We start from the raw sequence: 24652 nt of genomic DNA on the forward strand, positions 1-24652 counted from the left end.
ACTATGCTTTTCTTCTTTTAACATGTTTATTTTTTTTTTCCCGGGTCCGAGGCTGAGCACAGCTGGGTCAGACCTTATTGTAATGCAAGGAATTATTATTATTCAATAGTGTAATAGATGTGACATGAGCAGGTTCACGTTGCTCCACAGCGCCACCTACAAACTGTATCCGCCATCCTTCCAAAAATAAAATTGTTTAGTATATATTTTACAGTCCCTCTGTTCATAATCCACTCCGGTTGGTTGATCTGCTGAGCAGCTGCTGGAGGTGAAGCTGTGGAGGCGCGCGCGGCTCGCGTGCGCGCCGCTGCGTGCAGCACGTTGCTGCGCGCGGTGCGCGACGCCGCGGCGCTCCTGACGCAGCTGCGGCCGGTGAGCGTGACGCACCGCGCTGCTGCTGACAGGACGCTGCTGCTGCTGCTGCTGCTGCTGCTGCTGCTGCTGCTGCTGCCGTGGAGCCGCCGCGCGCTGCTCAGTGAAGTGTGTCTGCAGCAGCCAGCACCACGCTGGATAACCTCCACGAACAGGTAAGAGCTCGAGCCGGAGACGATGCGACTCCATGCAGGTTTATTCTTTTCTTTCTTTCTTTTTTTTTTTTTTTTAACGATTGTATTTCTCTTTCAAATGAACAGTTTAATCATTTACACTTTTTTACAGTGCGGTGCAAAAATAATAGAAAAAAAATCTTTATAATCAGTTTTAATCACTACTTTAGGAAATGAAGGGCCTTTGTTGTGAGTTTTGCGATGTTTGCGTGTCAGCAGATGTGCGCTCTTGGTTCGGGACATTTGCTGCAGTACAGGCTGATGAGCCATACTGAGGAACTGCGACGCTCTCAGGCTCAATCCCCTGGAGAAAATGCCCAAATTCTTACATCAGGACATTCTAACCACCCCAGCATCACCTGGTATTTTTTTTTTAAGACACTTTTTTGTTGTTGTTGTTATATTTTAATCTCAGCATTGTTGGCTCGTTGAGCTGCAGGCAGCAGTGCAGCTCAGTGTCTGTCATTGTGAGTCATGGGGAGCAGAAACAGCCTGGATACTCCACATGCATACAGCCGAGGCTGTGACATCAGGACCAAACACTTAATGCACTGCATATTCTGCGGCATGGAGGGTTTTTTTTCTATACATATATACAAATTACATCATTGCCATCAGACTGGACTGGATCCACAGTTTTGTCTGTTCTTGACTTCATTTCTCCGGACAAAGTGAAGATCTGTGTTGTGTAACACGGACAATGGCAGTATAATAGCGTGAATACTCTGCTCCTGTCGACTCAGGGCCCCGAACGTGAAACTATGTGTTCAAGTCTGCCTGGCTGCCTCTTTAGAGTCCTGACGAGCAGCATGTGACACGAGCAACTGCTTCACAGCACAAGTGTGAGCTCAGACACATGCCTCCATCCATAGACAGTCCAGAGCTGAACTGGCCTCAACACCTCAGAAGAATTAAGCTTCAGTCTCCAGTTGTTTTCATCTTTCCTGTGCTTTTCATTCCTAATTTTGCTTCAAGGCCCCTGAGCAACGTGATGCTAAATGAGCTCGATTAAATATTCACCACAGTGCAAATAATTGATCAAACTGCTTCAAGGGCAGAGTGGAAGCAGTATGACTGATTCCTACAAACACCTGTTTGGTCCTAGAGCCGACACGTCCCACGGTGTCCCTCTGTCTCTCTGCTTGTCCCGTCACGCAGTCCTGCTGGAAGACATGCTGGACAGTGTTTACAGAGGGAGAACCTGTCAGCCGTCAGCCACCCTCATGTTCTCCACATTTTATAGGACTATTGACTAAACAGTAGTTGAGTGGAGTAAGAAACAGGCTTCTGGTTTCCAGCGCGGCCGAGGAGGAGTCGTGGATGTTTGCACAGAGATTTTGACGGGTTCCTGTCACACGTTTGGGACCCGGCAGCTCAGCCCGGAGCAGTTTTGCTCAGCCGGCCGGAGCGCAGCCACCCTCTGCTCCAAACGTTGTGCAATTCAAGCAAGTCAAACGTGACATATGTGGAGTCACATTGTTCTGTGGAAGTGAGGCGAGCCGCGCATTATAACACGTGTTTACTTTGTAGTAATGAGCCTCACTTCAAGCTACTGAGTGTATTTCAAAGAAAAAGAAGTTCTATGGGGCAAGGTACAGTTTTCGGAAACGTTCTTGTTCTCATGCGATTGAATAAAAACCTCAGACGGGGACTTGGGAGGGTGTAGAGTAAAGATGGGACCTGTTGGTATGAGCGCGGCACCGTTGTTAATATTTAACGAAGCTTGTTCAGAATCCTATTACAGGGCTCCCCGGGATGTGAGAGGAGCGGCCTGCTCAGAAACACGAATCTCCAAACTGAATTTCAAAGATTTGGCCGCAGCCAGCTGGCCGCAGGCTCATCGCACGTTCGCTGTCTTTGCAACTCGATCCGCTCGCTGTTTGGAAATCTGACAGACGGTGTCAGAGCGTACGAGCTGCTCAACAATGTGTTTTTACTGGAGCGGAAGTACAACGCTGGCTGTGATGACAAGACTCATTAGTACTTGCTGGCCGGGCCAAGTACACGCGTCCTCGAACCCCTTCGCAGCGAAGGTTCACACTACACAGTATTGTTCTATGTAGTTATACATTGTGTGCTACACTCTTAACTGAAGACGTGCTTCTGTTTGGTGAGGGGATGGTTTCCAAATGAGAGTTTTCTTTCCTCCTCAGTTGATGCTTTGCAGCTGCTCAGTGAAGTTGCATTGCAGTATTCACACAACAACAAACTAAAGCCTCTGTCGTGTGAAAGAAAATAAATAAATAAATAATAAATACAGCCTCGTCTTGACTGTGAGTAACGGACGGTCTTTGGATCGGGCCGGATGTTTCAGCCAGACGCCGGGGTTTCTGTTTTCAGTCCTTGTTAATGTTACAACAGGTTGCCTAGCAACCCCCTCCTCTTCACCCCCTTTCGCCTGCTTTCACCGCCTCCTGCCATTGGCTGGGCCAGACGGTGAAGTGAAGTGTTGTGCTTTTCAAGGTCTGTGTCACAAAGAACCCCCACCCCCACCAGGATCATGGATGCATGTAAACAAGGCAGTGAAAAGACAATTTACGCTGCGGCAATGGATTTCAGCAGCATCCGCCTCCAGCGCCGTCACCAACACCACACCTCCCGCCCCGCACACGCCCCACCGGGCTGTGTCAGCAGTCGATGGAAAACGACAGCGTCACAGCAGTCGGAGCTGATATTTTACGGAAAAAAAAACCTGCACGTGTCTTCACTTATGAGCACACTGACTGACCCTGAAGGATTGATGGATCGCGTGTTTGCCAATGTGTAACCGCGACGTGCAATAAGGCAGGGTTGAAAATCTAATAACTGCGCCGCCACCCGTGAAGCCAGGCGGTCATCGATGGAGCTGCCCGCTGTGTTTGTTTCTGGGTGTGACGGGACGAGTCAGACCGCGACGGCATTCTTGAAATAGACGTGCGACGGCGACCAGTTGGAGTCCTGCTGCACGCTCACTTCACATGAGGATACCTTCATAGCACTTAAAATTGCTGGATTATCACATCGCTGTTTATATTCATGTTTAGCCGCCATATCCTATGACTCAATTATCAAGTAGTCCTGTCGCATAGGCGCTCAGAAAGTTATATTAGGAAACGCACTCAGAGCTTCCAAACCCCCGTCGGAGTCAAAACATCCAGCGGAGATGAGGAAACACTTTCAGCACTCTCTCAGACAATGATTTGAATTGTCAACGCAGCTCACCTAATGTGCGGCGCGCCCTGTTATCTAAGCCAGCTGGAATCTGCTGTGCACAGCTGAGCTCATTATGTCGTTTTGACATTCAATACACATCATGTGCACCTCTTGCTCATGTTCCCAAATTAAATCCCAGTGTATCGTCTCAAAGATTTTTTTTTTTTTTTTTTTTTTTTTTTTGAAATTCAGATGGTTAATGTAGTCAAGCTTCGGTTAACTTTCAAAGTAAACTCTCTGCAGTCCCCCTGCAGACACACCACAAGGCCACTAAAAACACTCCGTTTGAGTGTTTATCCTGACTGCCGTGATCCAAGCTCTCTCACTCTGGGAGTGCAGCCTGGAGGGCTCGCTGTGAAGATGTATCACCCAAAGTAAACTGTCAACTCACTGACATTCTTATTACGCTGCCTCGAAAAGCCTAGCAGGCACACTGTGAGCAGCCTTGGCTCTCTTAACGCAGCATCTGTAAAGAGCCAGCTTGGGCCATGTGGCTCACGGCGCCTCTGCCCGGGACCTTCACATGTAGCAGCCAAGTGCTCCCTGTCCCAGGGACATCTGGCCGCGGTCACAGCCAGTGGCTGCCTGGCTTTCACACGGACACACCACGGGCTGTATGTCCCCAAACACTCTGGGATGTTTTCCTTTTTGGATTAGGATCATGGGTGGCTTTGATATTGTTGTTTTCTTTCTTTTTTAAAGGATTGTCTTTAATCGCATAAAGACATTTGGCTTGACCGTAACGTGGACTCTAATCACAAAAGGATGGTTCGGATGATCTGAATTTCCATTGACAATTTTCACATAAAAAAACTTCACTCAAGCCTTTAACCATGGTTCCAGAGTAGCGGGGACAGGATAATCTTTGACGGCTTGAATCAGGTGGTAAAAGACATTCGCTTCAGCCGAAGTCTCAATGTCCTATAAAAAGACATAATCAGTTGTGTAATAGATGTGGAAAACTCTTCATTCTAACTTTCGGGATCATCTGGGAATACAAACAAACATGTCCACTTTAATGCAAACACAACAACACATGTGGCTTGTTTTTGTATTTGTTTTATATCTTTGAAAGTAAATTACATTTTGTTGCGAATTTCCCCACGGGGATGAATAAAGTCTTTACTTGTTTATCTATCTATCTATCTATCTATCTATCTATCTATCTATCTATCTATCTATCTATCTATCTATCTATCTATCTATCTATCTATCTATCTATCTATCTATCTATCTATCTATCTATCTATCTATCTATCTATCTATCTATCTATCTAGCCATCTATCTATCTATCTATCTATCTGAGTGACTTTTCCTCAGTGGAGGTTGAATGAATGTAAAGGTATATTGCAGCAGTATCCATTCAGAGTTTAAGCTCCATCCATTATCAACATGGACGTGTAATCCCGCTCTGAGGCCTGTAATGACTGCGCCGTGTCAGTTGCATACATTTCCTTTTATGCTGCAGTTGTTTGAAATGAACTTCAAATAGCTTGGGTTGAGGAATGTGTAGAATCCCAGGCTGCCGTCCAGCGTGGAAGCTGTTTATGGAAGAGAGTTGGGAGGGTTGCGGGGGAGGCGAGGGGGGGGGGTGGGGGGGGTGGAGGGGTCTCCTCTCAATTAGGGGGGATAAGCTGCTGCTCCGGAGCGGCCCTTTCGATCCATGTTTGGAGCTGTTTGGTGGGATCCACGCACACAGCGCTGGACAGCTTCTACCCGTTCTGTCATTTGTTGACAAAGCAGAAGTCAAGCGGTCGTTGCGTAACGGCCCTTTCTCTCTGTCCGGGGTACAGCTGAGCGTGTGATGAGAGCTCTTTTGTATCAACATCGCTCACTTTTTGAGCGGCCTCTGTTTCACAGACCCAACAGGGTCAAAAACATCAGAGCTCCACTCGGTGCCACCCAGAGCGAGGGGCGGGAGGCTGATTGCTCCTGTCAATAATAAACATGTGAGTCCACCACCTCAGATATCAAACTTATGCTCCAGTTATAATTACAGAAATACATGCAGATTTGATTGTTTATATCTACCATCAGTCTCTGATAAGTTCTGGGTTTCATTTATGAAGGAAAATTATGTCTTTTCTTGGATTGGATTTAAATTCCACCAATGTGACAGTTTTTGCTGTTGAATGTTATTTTTCACAAACATGGTTCCTGCGGACAAAAGTTGTTTTTATTTTTCCCAATTGAAACTTAAATTGTTAACATAATTCATTCAGCAGAGCCGTCTCACGTTGTATAAATGTGATATAAACATAATGTTTCCCCTCCAGTTGTAGCACATCGATGCTGCACAAGGTTCTTGTGTGGCTGCAGCGACTAAACAAATGTTTCTGAGTGTGAATTTTGTGTTTATTGTCGTGTCCGGCAGAGATCGTGTGTAAACTTGGAGACTGGCTCCCGAACACCGGAGTGTGAAGTTGGCAGTATTTGTCTGGGAATAATGCGGTATTTTATGAGTGGAATTAAAGCGGTTTGACAGGAGAAATACAACAATTACTCAAAATCCAAGCCAAGTTTCTGTCTCCTGCCACCTGCTCACCAACTGGTACTCGTTTCAAAGCTGTAGAACGAAACACGTCTCTTCCAAACGTCTTTCAGATGGTGTGAAACACCTTGTTATCTGTTGTTATTGGTGAGCGAAATTGTTCATGTTAATTGTACCTTTACATGTAAAAGAGGAATCTATATGATGCTTTAACAGAGCTTCAACAGCAATAAAATAATTGTGTTTTACTTCAGTGAAGAGCGACGATTTTTGTTTGCTAAGAGATCACCGGTTGGTTGTGATCAGTCACATGATGTCTGCATGTTTGGAATAAAGAGGTTAAAGTCAGATCACAGGTAATGATATATTTAGCATGTTGAGTCACTAGTGGGGGCTGTTTGGTTGTTTTTGTAATGAAACCACACACACACACACACTCGTAACCAGAGAACAATACACTATAAACATTAATTATTGGAGTACACTGACATTTGTATGGGCAAACGACAAAGTTGGATTTTTATTAAGGCCATTGTAAACTATAAAATTACCAAGAGTCAGGAGAATATGGAAGCTGGAAGCAGTGTAGCAGAATTTCTTCTCTTGTCAGGTGTTGACCTCTTTTAATCTACTTTTATAATTATTTGTAGTTCATCCAGCTACTTTTTTTTAACTTAGGGTTGCAGGGTTATGGACATTTTACTGTATTTTGTAACAGAGGGTTTAATAACACAGAGGGTTTAATACAACAAAAAGAATATTTGATGCAAAGGTTATTATGGCACTATTTTACTGGTATGGCCCACTCAAGATTAAATTAGGCTGTTTATGGCCCCTGAATGATGTTTGACATGCTTGATCGAGTCACCATTTAATCTCAAGCGCATGTTTATTCACTGTGGGAGGAAAGGAGGGTACCGAGAGCAAACTCATCCATGCAGAGAGAACATGCAAACTCTGCAGGATATCCACATTTCAACCCGGACTCAAAACGGGTTGCTATGTGACCCAAGCACAAACCACTATACTGTGCGTCCCACTACTTGTAAATCGTCTCTCTCGGTCAGGCTTACCTCATGGTGTACATATAACCGTGTTATTGTAGCGTTGAAGTATTAGCTGAGCTGTCAGCTCGGTGTGCCGTCACTCATTAAGTTCAGCTGAAGTTACATCAGTTCGCTGGGACTTGAAAAGCAATGCGCACACGTTGTTTTGTGTGAGGATGACACACTTTCTAAATGTCATGCGGAATTTAGCATTACACTGCTTCTCCACAAAGGCCTATAATGGGGATACGACAACAAGTAGCAGCAGATTAGCTACAGAGAGACTATAAAGGTAAATATTGTGTATTTAGGGTGATTGTGTCATTCTGCTATTGTCTGCTTAAGAAACAACATCATAATTCAGTTCATATTATTTAATTGCAGCATTCAGTTTCAGCCCAACATGGTAGTGTTACAGTAACACGTTACTGTATAAGGCGACGTACCAGCGCTTATTATAACATAGACCTCTTCCCTCGTTGTGTTTGCCTTTTTTTCCCAAATTTTTTTTGTCATCTTTTCTTACCTGCTGCAGTCGCACCCTTGACATTAACGATGTCTGACAGAGAGTGAACTGGAAAATTTACTCCATAATATTAAGTACAGATGGAAAGCATTGCAAATCAAAGTGATTACTGTCATGTATACCACTTAGTGTTCCATGGGGCTTTTTGTCGGCACTTAACTCTGGACTATGTGAGTTTAATGCACAACATTCATAAATTGACCACTTAGACTGTAATTTAATAGTCTGTTGGTTCAAGTGTTCAGTGTTGTCTGAGTGTCGTGCAGCATATTGTCATTCAGTACTCAAAGGGAAGATTTTTAAGAGTCCACAAAAAAATTATGAAAGTGATTTGAAAATAGTTAATTAATTGACGTAAATCTTAAAAGAAAAAAGAAAAAAGCTTCAGAGACATCATCCAACCCGCCTCCGCCCCACATGAGCATTTTGATTGGGGGTGGAGCATTTTATATCTGGAGTGGGTGCCACATTCCCAGGTGGCATGTGGTGACAGGTCAATCTGAACACGGCTGTTGTCAGTAACAAACAGACCCCCGACATAGCCGGGGTCAAGGTCAGAACTGGGACCGTCCCACCCAGACCCGGGAGACCTCAAAGCTCAGCCAGACGGCTCGGAGGGAGAGGGGGGGGGGGGCTTCAGTGTGGGCTTATACGTGGACTCAGGACGATACGTGCACATCCTCGACTCGGTAATGTATCACCCTCGGTCTGCGCTGATGCTTTCGGCACAGTCAGTGCCTTTTGGGAGTTGTTTGTTTTGGAATGGTGTTTTAGTTACAGCCGTGCGTGTGTGTGTGTGTGTGTGTGTGTGTGTGTGTGTGTGTGTGTGTGTGTGTGTGTGTGTGTGTTGGTCTGAACTGTGAGGACTTTCACAGGACTCTTTCCATTTTATTAAGTATATATTTTTCCTACAAATAATGAATTCATTTCAGTGAGCCTGATCTAATTTCTCTCAGAAAAAGAAAGGGAAAAAAAAAAATCCCTTTTGATTAGCTTGCTAAATAATCCTTGTGGGAAACATGATTTTAAAGCCAAAATAACTAAACATGGTCTCTTTGAGCCTCTTTCTCGTCGTCGCTATCTCTTGAACTTTGGACACTTTCAACAAATAGTGAGGAAACTTCATACCTATTTCTGTTGCCTCACGGAGAAGTTAAGCTGCCCTCAAACTGGAGCAGAGAGTCTCGTTATGGCCTCACAGATTACGAGGGATGATAGTGCATTTGGGTAAATTGCAGTTTTACGGGAGTTTGTCCGATGTGCTCCCGTCTCACTGTTTGCCTTGGCTCAGGCCGGCTCGGGCCCTCGGAGCCGCTCGCCTCTCTTTTCAAAGGCAGGATGGATGGATGGCGCTCTTTGCCCAGCTGTGGCTCAGAAGTCTCTCTTCCTAAAAAGGCCAGCGGTGATCTCGTGCTTTCGCGTGTTTATACAGTGGGCTGAACACTGCAAGCTGTCATCTCACCTCCATATGTCACATGCCAGCGCGCCACGGTGCTCTTCCCGCTGTACGTTCACCATCTTTGGGTTCAAGTGAGGACACCGAGGAAGCAGCGGAGTGTCGATCGGAGTCAGCACTCCTCAAAGGAATGTCTGTTGATGGTTTTGGAAATGAGATCATGTACGCAGCGCCTCCCTGGGATGCAGGGGGTCAGGAAGCAAGTTGATTTTATTAAAGGGAGATAAATACACAGGGGCTGATGCTCTGGGACCACTCGCCTATGGATGCTGGGAGACATTTTAAAAGGTTTTTCCAGGCTGTTCCCTCGGCGATCGTTTGGAATCACTCCCATTACCCATCATTCATTTAGGGCTTCCTTGTGGAGGGTGCACACAAACTCAGCATGCACTAGATCAGGGCAAAGGTGCAAATGAAGAACAGGAGAGGAGCTGAATAATCAAAGCTGACTGTGGGCGAAGGCTGGGCACATCCTGGGTTCACTTATTATGCAGGAAGGAAACTGCAGTACATGCAGAGTACCAACACACACACACACACACACACACACAGGGAGAACATGCAGCATACACAGAAAAATGCCCCTAAGAGTTGAACCAGTGATATTTTCTGATTACTGATTAAATCTGTTTCAACATCTTTTGAGAGTTTGTGCGAATTCACAGTGACTGTTTGTTTCTTGGCTTTCAAAATGGCGACACCCCCCTGCATCATTGGCGGAGCACAATGGGAGGCCCAGCGGAGTTCACAGCTACTTTTCTGGTGGTCCTGGTGTTGTTTTTGGAGGCTCCACTGATGCAGCTCCGATTAGAATAACTCTGCTCCCTCTTCTTGCACCCCCACCCTCCCCTCCAACCACCACCACCATTCCGACTGCGTATCAGTTAAGATTAGCTGAACCCTCCTGCAGAATTTGAAGTATTAAAAGCGTATCGCTTATCAGAGGAAGGGTGTCAATCTCAGGGCAAGCGCACTATTAAAAGAAGGCATTAACATTTTATCTACCGACTTCCACTGATAACAGAGTCACTGTTTACTTTCAGATAGTTCAAATGGAATATGATCCACAAAATGTACTTCTTCAAATTGATTTCACGTGCAGCAGCTGTTGACATCTGAGATTAGCGTGTTAACTTCATTTCTGTAGATGCGTTGGATTGATATACAGTGATTTGTTACTGTAAAGTTGCTCACAGCGTTTCTCTCTGGCATCTCATGCACGTCACTGTGCTTCTTCTCCTGCAGCTGTTCATATCTGCAATCTGTCGAGCCGTTTCAAACACTTTAGATTACTGCAGTTCGACCCTTTATCGCTTGGAATACTTTAGAATTTGAAATCAAAACATTGTTGTACAATATTTTCGTACTATTTTTTTTTTTATTTAATTTAAAATCATACATGTTTATGTCCTAACGCTTGAAAATGTCTCGAAATAATCTTTAAAGAAAATTCTCCCTGAAGATCTGTAGAACATTTTACATTCTTTTCTTTCACATTTTGATTCACTATTGATTGATGGATGGACATACATTAATTTGATCGAATGTTGTGTCAAAGAACCAGAATAAAAAAATGTTTTGTCATCACGAGAAGTGTCATCCATCTTCACAATACTCTTGCGTGACCTGTATCTATTAATGACCAGCAGCACTTTACTTCGCATGGCGCGACAGAAATGACTTCTGAAATGGCAGAAAATGCCATTAATCACTACAACTAATCTGGACGAATCTGGTTGCAGAAGCCTTTGGATCGTCATGAGGACAACTGAGTGGAAGTTCCTCATCTTCCTGTCGGACTGTGTTGTATCACATTTCAGTGTGTAACCTAAGCATAGAGGCACTCAAAACAATTTCATTAGCTGTATGTGGTCGCTGATTACAACTATTCATTGCAGTGGTTTTTTTTCCTCGGGAGCAGCCAACCTCCGAGCAATTTTCATTGCGTGTAATAATGCTTAAGTGCTCACAGTCCTCCTTCAGAAAATGAGGCTTGCATGCAGCAGGGGCGAGACTGCAGCGGCGCCCTGGCCCAGTCATCAAACTCACGCCCATCCACGGTTAATATTGAAGTGTCTTTTATAAAACACAGGAAAACACAGCAATGTTATGCTGCTGGACATACGCTGGGCCTGCATGGGGAGCTGCATCACAGTTGAGCAGATTTAAAGTCACCTTTGTCACTTTATATATGATGTTTGTACCTTTGGTGTGCTGGACTTTCTTCCCTCCAAATCAAACACATGCAGGTTATATTAAGCGATGACTCTAAGCTGCCTGTGCTATTGCCTGAGTTGTAAACAAAATGATTACTGAGTTAAGTCCAAGGCATCAGGCGGCCTGAGAGAGTCTGCGTTTGTGTGTGTCTCAGTCAATCTTGTGAATTAAAGAGATCCAAAAGTCCTGCTGGTGATACACGTGTTGAAGTGTACTGATTGTTTTTTATTAGGGATGTGCACTAACTGTCAGTACTGATAATTATCAGCCCAATATTTAAAACAATGTCACAAGGATAAGTCTGATAGTTGTATTTCTGGCCAATAACTAGATCCAACTATATATCGCTAACATTTCCTTGATTTTGCTCATTTTCAGTCCGTTGGTTTGCTCTGTGACGATGTTAACCTCTGTCTTTGTGTGCATGACGTCATATTGATGCACTACCTCCTGTGAGAAGCAGGAAGTTATCGGTTACCAGTTATCAGTATCGGTGGGGGAAAAAGTTATTGTGCAGTTACTTGTGAGTTTTGTGCAGCTTCATTCATCTGAGGCCATCATGTTCCCACATTTGTCCTTCAGCTCAAAAGGATTATTTAATGGCTGAATGAGACATTTTGGAGATTTACACATAAATAGCCATTTCTCCAAAACAAAACTGAAACGTCACCCGGAAAGCAGTGAACTCAGCCTATTAGTCGTTGCCTCCATCTCTCCATGGTGAGGAAGAATTATGACATGTTATTATTTCATCATCTTCTCTGTGTAGCTGCAGGCTCGTATTGTGAGGATACGTCACAGTAATCCACAGCTCCTCTCATTGACTCCACTGTACGTGTTCAATGTCTCTGTGTTTTACTTTCAGGGCTCCCCAGCAGAGGGCAGCATAAAACACACTGCTCCTCCCGGTAAGTCTTCAGTGAGTCCCCGACTTCATCAAATGTTGAAAATCCGTTTATTTCAGTTCATTCAGCATTGTCTGAAGCAGCCACTGTCGAGTGCATCGGTTTTCTGCAGTCTATGACTAACTGAATAAAGGTGATGCATTTTAATGAAGATACAAAATTGACTTGTGTCTGAATATTCCCTCAGGCCCTCGAGCGGCCTGCGCCGTCAGGATCACTCCTCTGAAAACCATGAAGGGCTCCCCTGACCTGATTCCCTCCGCAGGTGATGTTTGCCGCCGCCTCATCAATGTTTCATGACCTACAACTGTGTGACACCGAACACCCACAATAAAAAGCTTAGAAGGACGTCGTGCCTAAAGCCACTTGTTGACAATGTGAAAAGCGCTCTGGACATGCAGGCCTTTCACTTGTGGCAGTGCGATCCCACAGAGCGGGAAAACGTCTTGCCCGGACTGGCCAGAGGCTCCATGTTTTACACGTTTTCCTCGATAATCTACTGAAATGATATATCATGTTGCCTCCCTCCGAGTCTTTTTTAAGCCTCCAGATTTCGTCTTTTCATGTGAGATGACTTTTTGCTCTTGGGGATCCTGATAATTAGTTTCCCAGGATGTTAATTCGACGCCCTGGTTTTGATGTTGCGGTTCTATTTCGGTCATTTGGGCCACAAGGCAGCGTTAGCATGAGTTCCCAGGATGAGTGTTTAAATAACCGCTCGACTGCAGTGGGTGTGAGAGTGTAACTTGGGGTGTTTTCGCAGACGTGGATCCGAGCCGAGTGTCCAAAGGAAAAGGCGTCGTCACTCTGAGGGCGACCCTCGTCCACATCGACGATGAAGGCTGCATCAGCGCCGAGCCCAACATCATCACGACGCCAAGTGAGTGCGAGCGAGCGCCGCCGCCGCTTCGCGACAACCCTCTGCACGGCGAATAAATACTGCAACGATTGCATGGCCGTGTAAAAATAGCCACATCTGTGTGAAATGTTGACGGAGGCTGAGAATGTTGCTGTCATTTAAAGAGCATTTCATCGTGTTCTGGAGTTGTAAAAAATTCCACTCGTGCCTTTCCCAGTTGTTTTCAGATGTAAGGATTATATAACGGCTCACGTTTCGCTGTCAGGACAGAGCTGGAAGCCCCGATCGCTTATTTTTTTATTTTTTTTTCCAGGCAAGTGTCAAAGAGGCCTTTTGTTGTGGTCGGCCCACACTGCACTTTGGAGCAGGATGCCTTCACTGTGGGCTTGTTTGTTGCACAGAACGCATCGGAGCCCAACTGGAGGCCGGCCAAGGCTTTTGGGGGGGAGATGCTTTAATTGTTGTAGAGCCTGAACATAAAGGCCATCGGAACAAACGGTCTTTGCAGCTCGGTGAATAGGCACTTTGTTCTCCTGACAAAGTTCAGAGATTGTGGGAGAATCTTTTATTTTTTTTTCCCCTGTCCTGGGGATATTAACAGCTCGGTGCATGAAAGCCAGGAAGGAAAGCACGAACACCCCGCAGGATGAAATGGAGATTTATTTGATCAGCAATTATCTGTTATGGTTTGCTTTTCACTGAAATTGCTGAACTTTTGAGTGTCACCTCCGACCGCTGGACTGAACGGAGTCCTGGACTCGTTTCAGGCGGGTGGAGAAGCCAGATTAATGGAGACAGCTCTGGAGCAGGGCTGGCTGAAGGAGGCAACAACACCACAGCTGATTTACCTCCTGTAAACAACGCTCAGTGCCAGGTACGCTCACTTCCACCACATTTAACTTCCAGCTGCTTGGTACTTTGCAATGGCAACAACAGTTTGTTTTGCAGGTGCCTGTTCGTCGTCTGTGAGACTTCTTGGTAAGCTTGCGACTTTCTAACCTTCCCGTTGTGTTTTCTGGAACATTTCAGGCCGCTCTGCCCGAAAGCGTTAAAGAAAATCAAGTTCCAGCTTCCACCGGGGTTCACGACTGTGTCACACCGCCAGCCCCGAGCTTTGTTTACCCCTGCACCAGCAGCGTTAACCCCACCATCGTCCTGCTGCAGCACAACAGAGGTGAGTGCAGATGGCAGGTCGAACGAAACGCTTCCGTCGCGAGACTTTGTGCAAAACCGTCTCCACTGGTCTTGTTTTTTTGTGTTACATGTAAACCGGTGCTTTCACGCCCTCGCTTCATGGCTGAGTCACATTTCACTGTCTCGTCCTTGTCTGTCTCTCTCTCTCTCTCTCTCACAGCAGAGCAGCAAAAGCATCTGTCTCATTTGGAAGGTATGCACTCAGCTCTAGCAGTTGCTTGTCAATGTCTTTTTCATTTCTGCGCTTGCAGCAGCTCCGCTTTTATTGCAACAAATAATCTGTGGTCCTTGACCGAAGCGTCAGTCAGCCTCCCACGACTGTCAAGGAGTTTGATACCAGCCTCCTCCAGGGAATGAGTCACGTTTCCTGCGTCAGCCCCAAAACACAGTTAGGAACAGTCGGTTCTTTGAACCAAAGTCTATGCAACGATATATTATTTGTGGTATGCCACAGTTTTCGTGTGTGAAATATTTGGGATAATTAACATTTAAAATTCCAATTTTGTTTTCCCAGATTGAGCATTCAATACAACAATAGCACCAATAATGGATTAACTTGCTATGAGATAGATTTCTAAAATCAGTAATTCTCTTTTTTTATTTTCTACACATCTGATGCTTTTTTAATTTTTTTTTTTTTGCAAAGTGCACCTCCAAAGCTGCAATCATTTAAGCTGTATCATGAGTGCATTAATACAATAAGGTCCAAAACAAGATATAATATGAGTATATTTTTCTATTCTTTTTATTTGTTTCCCAGCAAATACGTATTAATCAATGCATTTCTTTCTATATTAGAAAATGTCAAGCTTGACTTAGTGTATTGTTCCTGGATTGAGACACTGATATTCCATAGTTTCAGATCACAACTGTGATTTAGTTTAATTTACCTTGCTGGTAAATTTTATGCTCCTTTCTATAGTCTCCTTAACAGTTAAATTCAGCTTCACTTCAGCTCAGTGAGGTGTTTTGCTGCTTAAACTTTATGTTGTTTAAGTTGCAGTAATAGTAAAAGTTTATCGAGACACTTCAGTCACTGAAGTATCCCAGTGAACTGAAGCAGTTTCTCAGTGTAGGAACACAAGTAGCTCGTCTCAACCCCTTTGCTCTGCTACGATAAGTCAAATGTCTGTTTACGTTCCACTCTGATGTATTGCCTGCATCCACATCATCTGTAAGGCCTCGACTAAACATCTCCTAAGCCTCGCCTTGACCCGAGCCTCACCTCAGAGGTTATGTGTCATGTCACTGTAAACGTGCCGCCTCCTCTGACTCCCGTGTGGCTTTCAGTTCATTCTTTATGGCCGTGCTTCACAGACCTGACCCCAGAGAGGGACAAAAGCCCGGATCCTGGGAGAGACTCTGTCAGTCCGGTCTGTGATATGGACGGGAAGAGGCTGAGGCTGTCACTGCACTCGCCCGTCCTCGGTCCTCTCAACAAGCCCATTGTGCCTGTTCGGGTGAGCGGCAAAACAAACCGTCTAATGAAGACGGATCGACTCCGAGTTCAATGGGCCGATTCAGAGCAGATTATCTTATACAGTATTTAGGTTGAGTGAGTTTTCAAAATGTTTGGGGATGACCAGTATTTTTTTAATTTAATGCCAGACTTTGGTACTTTGGTTTCCTCCCACAGTCCAAAAAACATACATGTGAGGTTAAATGGTGATGCCAAATTGTTCCTACGTGTAAATTTGATTTGTTGTCTGTCTCTGTAAAGGACTGGAGATAATTCTGGCAAAAATAAAATCCCTGATCCAAGGATAGTACTTATAAAATATCTACACTATATGTCTTTCCATTTATTGCAAGTTAATGAGGATTTTTGTCACCGTGGTCGCAGAAGAGGTGTCTTTATTAATAGGATCAACATATTGTGTATATAATAGTAGAAGTGGAATAGTAGGAGAATAGTAGAATCTTAATATTATGTTGTTATTGTTAATCTGTTCCAAAATCATTAGTGGCTCTGTGCTTTATTCCAGAACACTGAAAAGTCCAAAGACTGGTATAAGTCAATGTTTAAACAGATACATAGAATACCTGGTAAGTGTCTTCATTTATTTTCTCCCCGCGAACAGTGTTGATTGTTGTGTTTCTCTGTGGCCGTCCACAATCTCTGTGTGTGTTTGTGTGTGTGTGTGTCTCTGTTATGTCACACTGTGCTCTGTCTCTTCATGGCTGTGCTCAGAGCCCATTGAGGAAAACCCATACCGCCCCACCTACATTTTCCCTGAGAACTATGACATTCACATGAGATCAAAAGGTATCTGATGGCAGTAACTCTACTCTCGGTTGCTTTTACTAATCCGCAGCCATGTCCTGCCCTCTCAAATACTTTAACCCAGTCTGATCTGTAACACCGGCACACGTGTGTAAACTACCAGTACGACTTACCGAAGATGCTCGAAGTACTTGAGAGGCTCTATCGTCACTGTACCGCAGAACCACGGACATTTTCATGCAGACACCCTCATATCATTATGAACGACGCACATTCTTTTTGACTTTGGACATGTTGGCCTGTCGAACTGGGAAGACAGTATGGGAACATATCGAGAATGATAAATGGCCCTGTGTCACCCTGACATGAATCACACATTTGATCGTAGGTCAGAATGTCTGGTGAAAAAGACTGTTGACCCGAGCGAGGCAAGAACAGCCCGCAGCATCGCCTACGATTCAAAGAGGGAGCTCTAACATATATATCCACCACTAAAACACAATGATGTGCAGAGATGAGCCAAAACATCACCGCTCAGTTGTGACTACACAGTTAGATATTTGGCTTGTACTTCACAAATTCACATTTTTCGAGCTGCCCGCGTTTAATCCTGTACATTCCTCCAGCAGCCTACTCATTAAATCTGAAAAGCCATTGTTCACCAATTGCATGGTGGCCCACCTTATTCCTATTTGTCCCGTTATGTATTGTAACTAACTCTAAAACAGCTTTTCACATAATACCAAGCAGGCATTCACCTGTAAAATGTACAGAATCAAAGTGATGTTCATCCATAAACAGTCTCACTATATCATTTTAGTACACATTTAATCTGATCCGAGCAAAAACAACTGACAAAATATTTTGGCTCAGCCGTGTGCATACATTGTAAGGACCTACAAACACTGGATACAAGCATTAAAGGGGTATTCCCCCACTTTTGCACCAACAATCAACCTGGGGTAAATTTGGGAGACTGGAGACAAAACAAAAAAGAAATCATGGGAATGCAAAATGAATGACATTTTAAGATTTTTAAAGTATGATTTTAATGATGGATTACCCTTTTAATATTTAATGTCACCGATGTTTGTAAAGTCTGTGACTATACTGTACTTTCTAACCGATCTTGTTTCATATAATATTGATTGGAGCTTCTGAAATTATACAGTAAACATGGCTGACTCCAAACAAGTTGACGTGCAGAAAACTTGAGAATTATTCCCTTGCATTCTGTTTTCAGTTCAGTCATGAGCTTCACACTTTTCTCTTCAATACTAATTCAAATCTTTGAATTCGTAGTTTATCTGACTTGCTTGTAGACTTGCTTTGCCTCGAACTCCTCTCATCTCGCCCGGGGTCTGGGTTGTAGTGCACAGTTTTAACCACTAGGTGGTGCAGCTGTCCTACACAGAGCTGAGGCTGCACACACATAATACTCCTTACTGCTGTAATAAGCTTAAGAATAAGCAATTTGTTAAATGCAGTGGATGTTAGGCTTCATTCATAGTTTTTATTATTGGTCTTATGGTTAAAATAAAAAAAAAAGTCTAAATTCATTTCTCTGGGTTTTTCACTCTCAGCTTCTGCATCTGATCAATGTGTGGTGACAGTCCTGCTTTACCAAGCGTTACTCAGCCACAGGCTTGATGCTCATCGATGCTGGATTCCTTTATTTAGCTCAGTAATGCTTCCTGGAAAGTGCTTTGACTTGGCACACGTTGCCTGTGTTTGGTGAAACTGTAATGCCTAATGGAAGGTGTGATCCGGCGGTTGAAGCACTGGAAAAGAGATTTTAATGCCGTGTGAATTATTTAGGCTCATATCGAATTCATGGCTTTTCAAGTAGTAATCAGAGATGCTCACATTTGGGGGAAAAAAACAACAACAAAACAAAATAACAACAACTAATGAATGAACTCTAATTGTTTTATTGTTTCCCTCGACTTGCAGGCGACAGTCCCGCCCCCTACAGTTTCTTGGAAGACGGTGAGTTTGGGAGTTTAATTCAAATAATTCCTTCATTTGCTCCATTATCTCTCTTCTGCACAGAGTTATTCAAAGGTTGTACATATCTGTATGTGTGTGTGTGTGTGTGTGTGTGTTTCAGTGAAAACAGTCCCACGCTCAAAAAGTGACGATGAGGTGGATTCTCGAGGCCGGTCGATGCCGGTGCCGACGCGGTCCTCCTCCCTCAGACCTGCTGCCAAAAGGTCAGCGCCCTCCATCTGCTCGCTGCTCGGGGCACTTACTTCCATACCGAACACACAGGACAACGCTCATCATGTCTGCTCCAAACGAGCAGCCTCACATGATGTGTCATGTCGTTTAAATGTTTGAAATGGAGAGATTGAAGTTTTAACATAATGCAAATAAGAGTGAAGAGTGTTGCTGATGGATGTAAGATCCTCATTTAATGCTGGAAATCCTGATTCCTTTATGAATTTCCTGTATTTTTTTTTTTTCGTTTTTGTGATCTGAAAGTGAAAGCCTTATTCTTTGCAGTGGACATCTGAAACTCACCATGTGCCCACTCACTTTTTCTCATTATTCCAACACGGTCATAGAAATTCCCTTCGAATATCACAATTCCACTCATTCCTGTTTCATGTCAGTAAGAGTTTCCAGAAGTGTCACTCTGGCACAGCAGTTGTACTTCTGTGTTAATGTGATATTACATTGAGTGTGACTGTCGTGAACGCAGAACACGAGACGATTTCAATCGTCTGAGGAAATCAGACAGAGGAGCTTTATGTAATATATGTAAAGTTAAATGATTTTAAACTAATACAAAGATTTACAACTTCAACATTTGAGGCATGACATGGGAGGTTGCAATGGGGGATGAACTGAAAATGAAAAATGATAAGAAGAGTTACAGATGCACTTCAGGGTCAGTGTTTTCCGGCCCAGTCTGCTGGTGAATGCAGGGAAAATAAATGTTATTCTTCACTGTAGTAAAAGTGATTCAGCAAAAGGAGAGATTCCTGAAGCGTAGGAGGGATCCGTCCTTCCTGTTCTCGCAGACATTGTGCCCTGTGTAATGTTATTATACTACAATGTGAACACTTATCATGTTGTAAAGTGAAAAGTGTTAAATCATATTGTCAGGACAAATTTCATTATGACTAAACAATAAATAACAATAAATATATTGTTTAGAGAAAAAATAAAACAATAAATATAGTTATTTTTCACAACATATAACTTTACGTATTTGATATTAACATTATAGTGTGATACTTCTTTATGAGTTGTTGTAACATACTTACATATTTACATAAAACTTTACATAAAGCTCCTGGGCTGCCAGCCTTTCATTCATAAACTCTGATCACACCAACCGAGCACAGCTTGATGAGGCGTTCAGGCTGTCTTCACATCCTCCCCTATCATACACCAAAATGAGAAGACTGACATTTCAAATTTAGAATACGGACACGTGAGACACCGTTGGCCAACGTCCAGGTTTTAAAAGTTTCAAATTAACAGCTGTTTTATTTACGGTGGAGGTGTTTTCCAGGTTTTGACCCAGCTGCATTTAACAAGCAGTCCTCCCATATATAGCTGTTGCTATAACAGTCACTGTGAACAATGTCTGTCAAAGTGGTGAACACTCTTGATTTGTCGGGACAGTTTCTGCAGTGTGACAGAAGACGCGGAAATGTCTTCCTTCTCCCCGAGTAATCCGTGGTTATTTTTCTCTTTCACCTCTGCGTCCTCCGCTGTTTACTCAGGGTGTGATTAGACTCACCGCAGCTCACACACACACACACACACGTCAGCACCGACGTGAATGGCCTGCTGCTCGAGAAATGAGCGATGGAGTGACGAAGGAGGACAGGTGATGGAGGGGAAACTGTTTCCCACAAAAGCAGCAGATGACATGTGGAGGTGTGACCTTCGTGACGCGGCGCTGCTCTCCTGCTCTCCTGCCCTGGCCGCTGCCATTGTTGCTGAGCAATGTGAAGGGAATGTCACGACAGTTTTGAAATTCTTTGTTGTGTTGGGAGTATAAAGAGAGTATTTCTTAATTGATAGTTGTGTTTTTGAGCCCTGGACTGTCCACCTGTCGACCAGGAAGTGCCGTGCTCTGTTTTTCGTCACCGGGTCCAATCTTGTTTTCCTGATCATATTAGTGACATGGCTCCTCTGTCAATTAGATCGTCTGTCTTATCATCGTTAGAGGAGGAGGAGGAGGAGGAGGAGGATTAGGGGAGAGAGAGAGAGAGAGAGAGAGAGAGAGAGAGAGAGAGAGAGAGAGAGGGCAGGCGTAACGAGAGCGGACGTCATATTCAAATTAGAAGGGGAAAAAAAAGAAAATCTTAGCCTGAGCCGGTTGCCATGGAGACTACTTGATAAGGATTGGCTGTCTTTGATTCCCCCTCCCCTCCCCTGCCCACCCCGACACCCGCCTCTCCACAGGAACGAGTGGGAGCCCCCGGATAAAAAGGTAGACACCAGGAAGTACCGCGCCGAGCCCAAGAGCATCTTTGAGTACGAGCCGGGGAAATCGTCGGTGCTGAAGCTGGAGAGAACGGTACGCTACCCGCCTGCCCGTCTGCCTCCCTCTCTCCCTCTTCCCCTCCCTGTTTGTGCCGTGTAACCCCCCCCCACCTTCTCTCCAACCATTATCCACCCCCCCCCCCCCCCCCCCCCTTCACCATTGCCCCCATCGCTACCTCTGTATCTAAGCTCCCCTAACAGCTTGGGAGGCGACGCATGTGTGAGCCCGCCACATTCCCGAAGGGTGTCCTGTTGCGGTGACAGACGAATCTGCTTTGAAGCAAGCGGGGGAGTATCACTTTCAAGGATAGCCATTGTCTTCCTGCCTTCAATTTAAGATCATTGGGCTGTGAGAGGACCTCGGCACCGGTACGCCAGCGAAGTGTCGCGCTCGCGGTCCGACTTTCATTTCCAAGCCCTCGCCGTGTGTTTTCAACCCGGTGATGCAACATTAGCTCGTGTCCTTGAGGGCAATTCTTTGCAATAATTGTTTTAAGGTTTTTATTGGTGTTACGTAATAGGAAACAGATTACAAGGATATCCAATTGGTTAAATCACATGATGACTTATTGTGTCATTTAGTTCCATCAGGTTATTTAGTGTTGCTCCCCCATAACCCAGTCTGTTGCCCCATTAGAGGTTATTACAGTTCATCCTGAAACTTCAGCAAAACGATGAACTCCGTTGGGGTTTTTTTCTGTCCAAACCTCACTTCATTTTATTTGATTTGGTGGTGTTGCTCGATACCGCCCTTTTAAACGTTACATACCAATCTTTTTGTTTGATCGTAATCATTCACGATTATTTTAATTTTTCCACACTTCAACCAAGAAAAAAGCATGCATGTGTCGTTGACTGTCGTGATCTGTGTATGTGATTTAATGGCGTTAAACAAATATGAGTGTGTCGATGTCAGTCTATGTATTTCGAACAGATTTTGGGTTTTAGCTCAAGCATTTTTTTCCAGCTCCCAGGAAGCCTATGACTCAGCAACAATAATGCTGCTGTTCAGTTGCCTGAGACCCTTTAATTCCTGACTTGAATGACTCGATTCTCTTGGGAAAAAAAACTCTAATGGAGCTTTCCATTTTATCACCGATCAGGCAACAGGGAGAAAGCTTCCAGTAAAGCATTTCTTTCTGCTATCTCTATATGAGAACTTATGAAACGACACATTTGTTTCATTCACAAGAACACATTCATACGCAGGCAACAATAGTTTTGTTTTTTTGCATCATCGATAATGATCAAAATCCTCCATGTAAACATAGCCATTGGAAAATGCTGATCCTAAACGGTCCATTTGTTTCAATCATCTTCGAACAGATTGACGAGTCCTATGTAGCAGCAATGAAGCAGCCAAAAGAACTTCAGCAAAACAACGTCAGAACTCTGTCTCTGCTTGTATTTCTCACTGGGAACAGCCAGCTCTGAATGAAAACTGAAACTCTCTAAATCGTGAGTTTCAAACTTGCAGTTATAGTAACAGGGTTCACATACAACCCAGTTTATTCTCCATGTTATGATAAAAATCATCCTACATTATATCTTTATGTTCCTAATAGTTTCCCAGCAATAAAGCTGCTTTTCTTTGCAGCTTCACTGATCTCTTGCTCACTTTTCTGTGTTGTCTAATGAAGAAGCAACAGTTTCTTTTATGGATAATGTATAGTTTATGTTGTCTTTGTTAATTGTACACTTTACTGTAATGTCATCCCACGGTCCCCGAGAGATGCTCTGGTTTCGTGTTTTTGAGCCCCCTGCTCTTGATGAAGACATGAAGAAGGTGGATTAGTTCTGCTTGGCAACAATGAAAACTGAAAACCTATTTTTAAGGTTTGAGGCGACTTTAAAGCAGCATAAGTCTGCTCACTGCAGTGTGGAGTTTTTCTAATTACAGCCACATCATTGCAGGCTGCCTTGCATCAAAGAGACCATGTTCTAAAGAAAATTTTTCGATGAGATGATGTCAGTCCGAGCAATTCTGGTCCAAAACTGATCTCTCAAAGCTTTTAAACAGCTTTGCCATGTTGATAACATTTTTAATGATCAATCAAAACATGCAGACCAGCATAATAGGTCCTCTTTAGGTGTTTGTGATGCAATACATTCAGTCTTATCTGTAAACTAAAATAGTTTTTAGCTGATTAAGTCTTTTTGCTTTTTATTGAGCCTCAAGTAGTGAGCGACATTACAGGAAGGCCAGTTCATAGTGACGTTTCACCATCAGTGATAAACACGACGAAACCAGTGATAGACTGACTCATTGACCTGCGCTCTTTATGTGTTACATAAGAAGGGAAATTCCACCTTATATCTTTACATATAATGGTTGTGGCAATATAACGACTGAACCCGGCAGGGCACAGTGAACCTGGCAACAAAGTCGACCTTCGAAAATGCCAAATGTTGAGATGACAAGAGTTGTGCTTCTCATCGCCTACAGATCCCAACAGCCATGAGCAATCATATCTTATAATCTAAAAGCATTAGGATCCCATCAGTGAACCGGAACTTCTGTTGTGGAGGCACGTCGCCCCGTACTGGTTTATTTTCTTTACTTGGAATAGTGGCTTTTTGAGTCCAGCTTTAGTCCCTTAGCAGCAGCCTCACACTGTCAAGAAGACTGATGGCATATTACATATTAATTAGTGAACTGAAGACATGCAGGGAAGTGGATTTTGTTACAAAGCCACGCTCGCTATTCCCTCCAGTTTTCAGCCTCTATATGCTGAGCTACATTACCCGTTATCAGCTCCATGTTGTTTCAAATCAGCCTTCTCATCTTGTTTTCTACAGGGGGAAAAAAATGAATCTTTGCAATATATCATATTTAGTTGTTTTTTTGTTTGTTTTGTTTTTAAAGAAGCACAAACGTTTGATGTTCAAATGAGCAGGTATCCTGAAGTGTGCCAGCAGTGAGCTCAGTCTGCAATGCCTCATGAACGTGGTGGTGTGTTATATTGTGTGCTGTCTGAACTGTCTTCTCTTGTCTTTCTTCCCCTCTTCCCATTGCCATGCCCCCCATAGACTCAGGATGTAAGTCCAGAAGATGTAGATATAGAGAATGAGCCTTGGTATAAATTCTTTTCAGAGATGGAGTTTGACAAAGCGGTAAGTGGTCGCTGTCTAGTGATGGACAGCGTATTGTACTTTATTGCATGTGATAACATTCGTGTTGGAGTCATGTCTAAACGTACTGTGTCTGTCTTCGAGGACCACTACGGTGTCTCACCCCCCTCCCTGCAGTATCCTAACAAATAATTCTTAATTTATACTGCACATAAAGCAATATGTGAGAGCATGTTGAGAAGAACATCTGCTGAATTTACTGTCGTGTCCAAAACAAATGTTATTTAATGAAACACCCGTGTCTGTTTATTCCTCATAACCGCACATTTTCTTAAAGTTTCCGTAACATTTTAAAATGAATTGACTTTTTAAAGCGCTCAATTAAGTTTTCGTGTTTCATCGTCCTCACCTCATCCAA

The 24652-nt window shown here is 43.8% G+C and overlaps 1 protein-coding gene across 2 annotated transcripts in view; it reads left to right on the forward strand.

The window, feature by feature from the left end:
* Positions 1–460: 460 nt before the first annotated feature.
* sorbs1 (sorbin and SH3 domain containing 1) overlaps positions 461–24652 on the forward strand; it is a 44402-nt gene continuing 20210 nt past the window's right edge. The window contains exons 1-14 of one of the 2 annotated variants that reach the window (XM_080507332.1): positions 461–527; positions 12340–12393; positions 12567–12644; positions 13143–13259; positions 14006–14112; positions 14268–14412; positions 14593–14625; positions 15750–15892; positions 16418–16478; positions 16624–16698; positions 18610–18645; positions 18767–18869; positions 21082–21196; positions 24193–24276. In XM_080507332.1, coding sequence (XP_080363458.1) covers positions 12611–12644; positions 13143–13259; positions 14006–14112; positions 14268–14412; positions 14593–14625; positions 15750–15892; positions 16418–16478; positions 16624–16698; positions 18610–18645; positions 18767–18869; positions 21082–21196; positions 24193–24276 — 1053 coding nt within the window. In that variant the 5' untranslated portion in view covers positions 461–527; positions 12340–12393; positions 12567–12610. Of the gene's footprint in view, positions 528–12339; positions 12394–12566; positions 12645–13142; positions 13260–14005; positions 14113–14267; positions 14413–14592; positions 14626–15749; positions 15893–16417; positions 16479–16623; positions 16699–18609; positions 18646–18766; positions 18870–21081; positions 21197–24192; positions 24277–24652 lie in introns of those variants that run through there. The other variant, XM_080507333.1, reaches the window with a different exon arrangement.

The sequence above is a fragment of the Blennius ocellaris genome (assembly GCF_963422515.1).
Source record: "Blennius ocellaris genome assembly, chromosome: 13".
NCBI lineage: Eukaryota > Metazoa > Chordata > Actinopteri > Blenniiformes > Blenniidae > Blennius > Blennius ocellaris.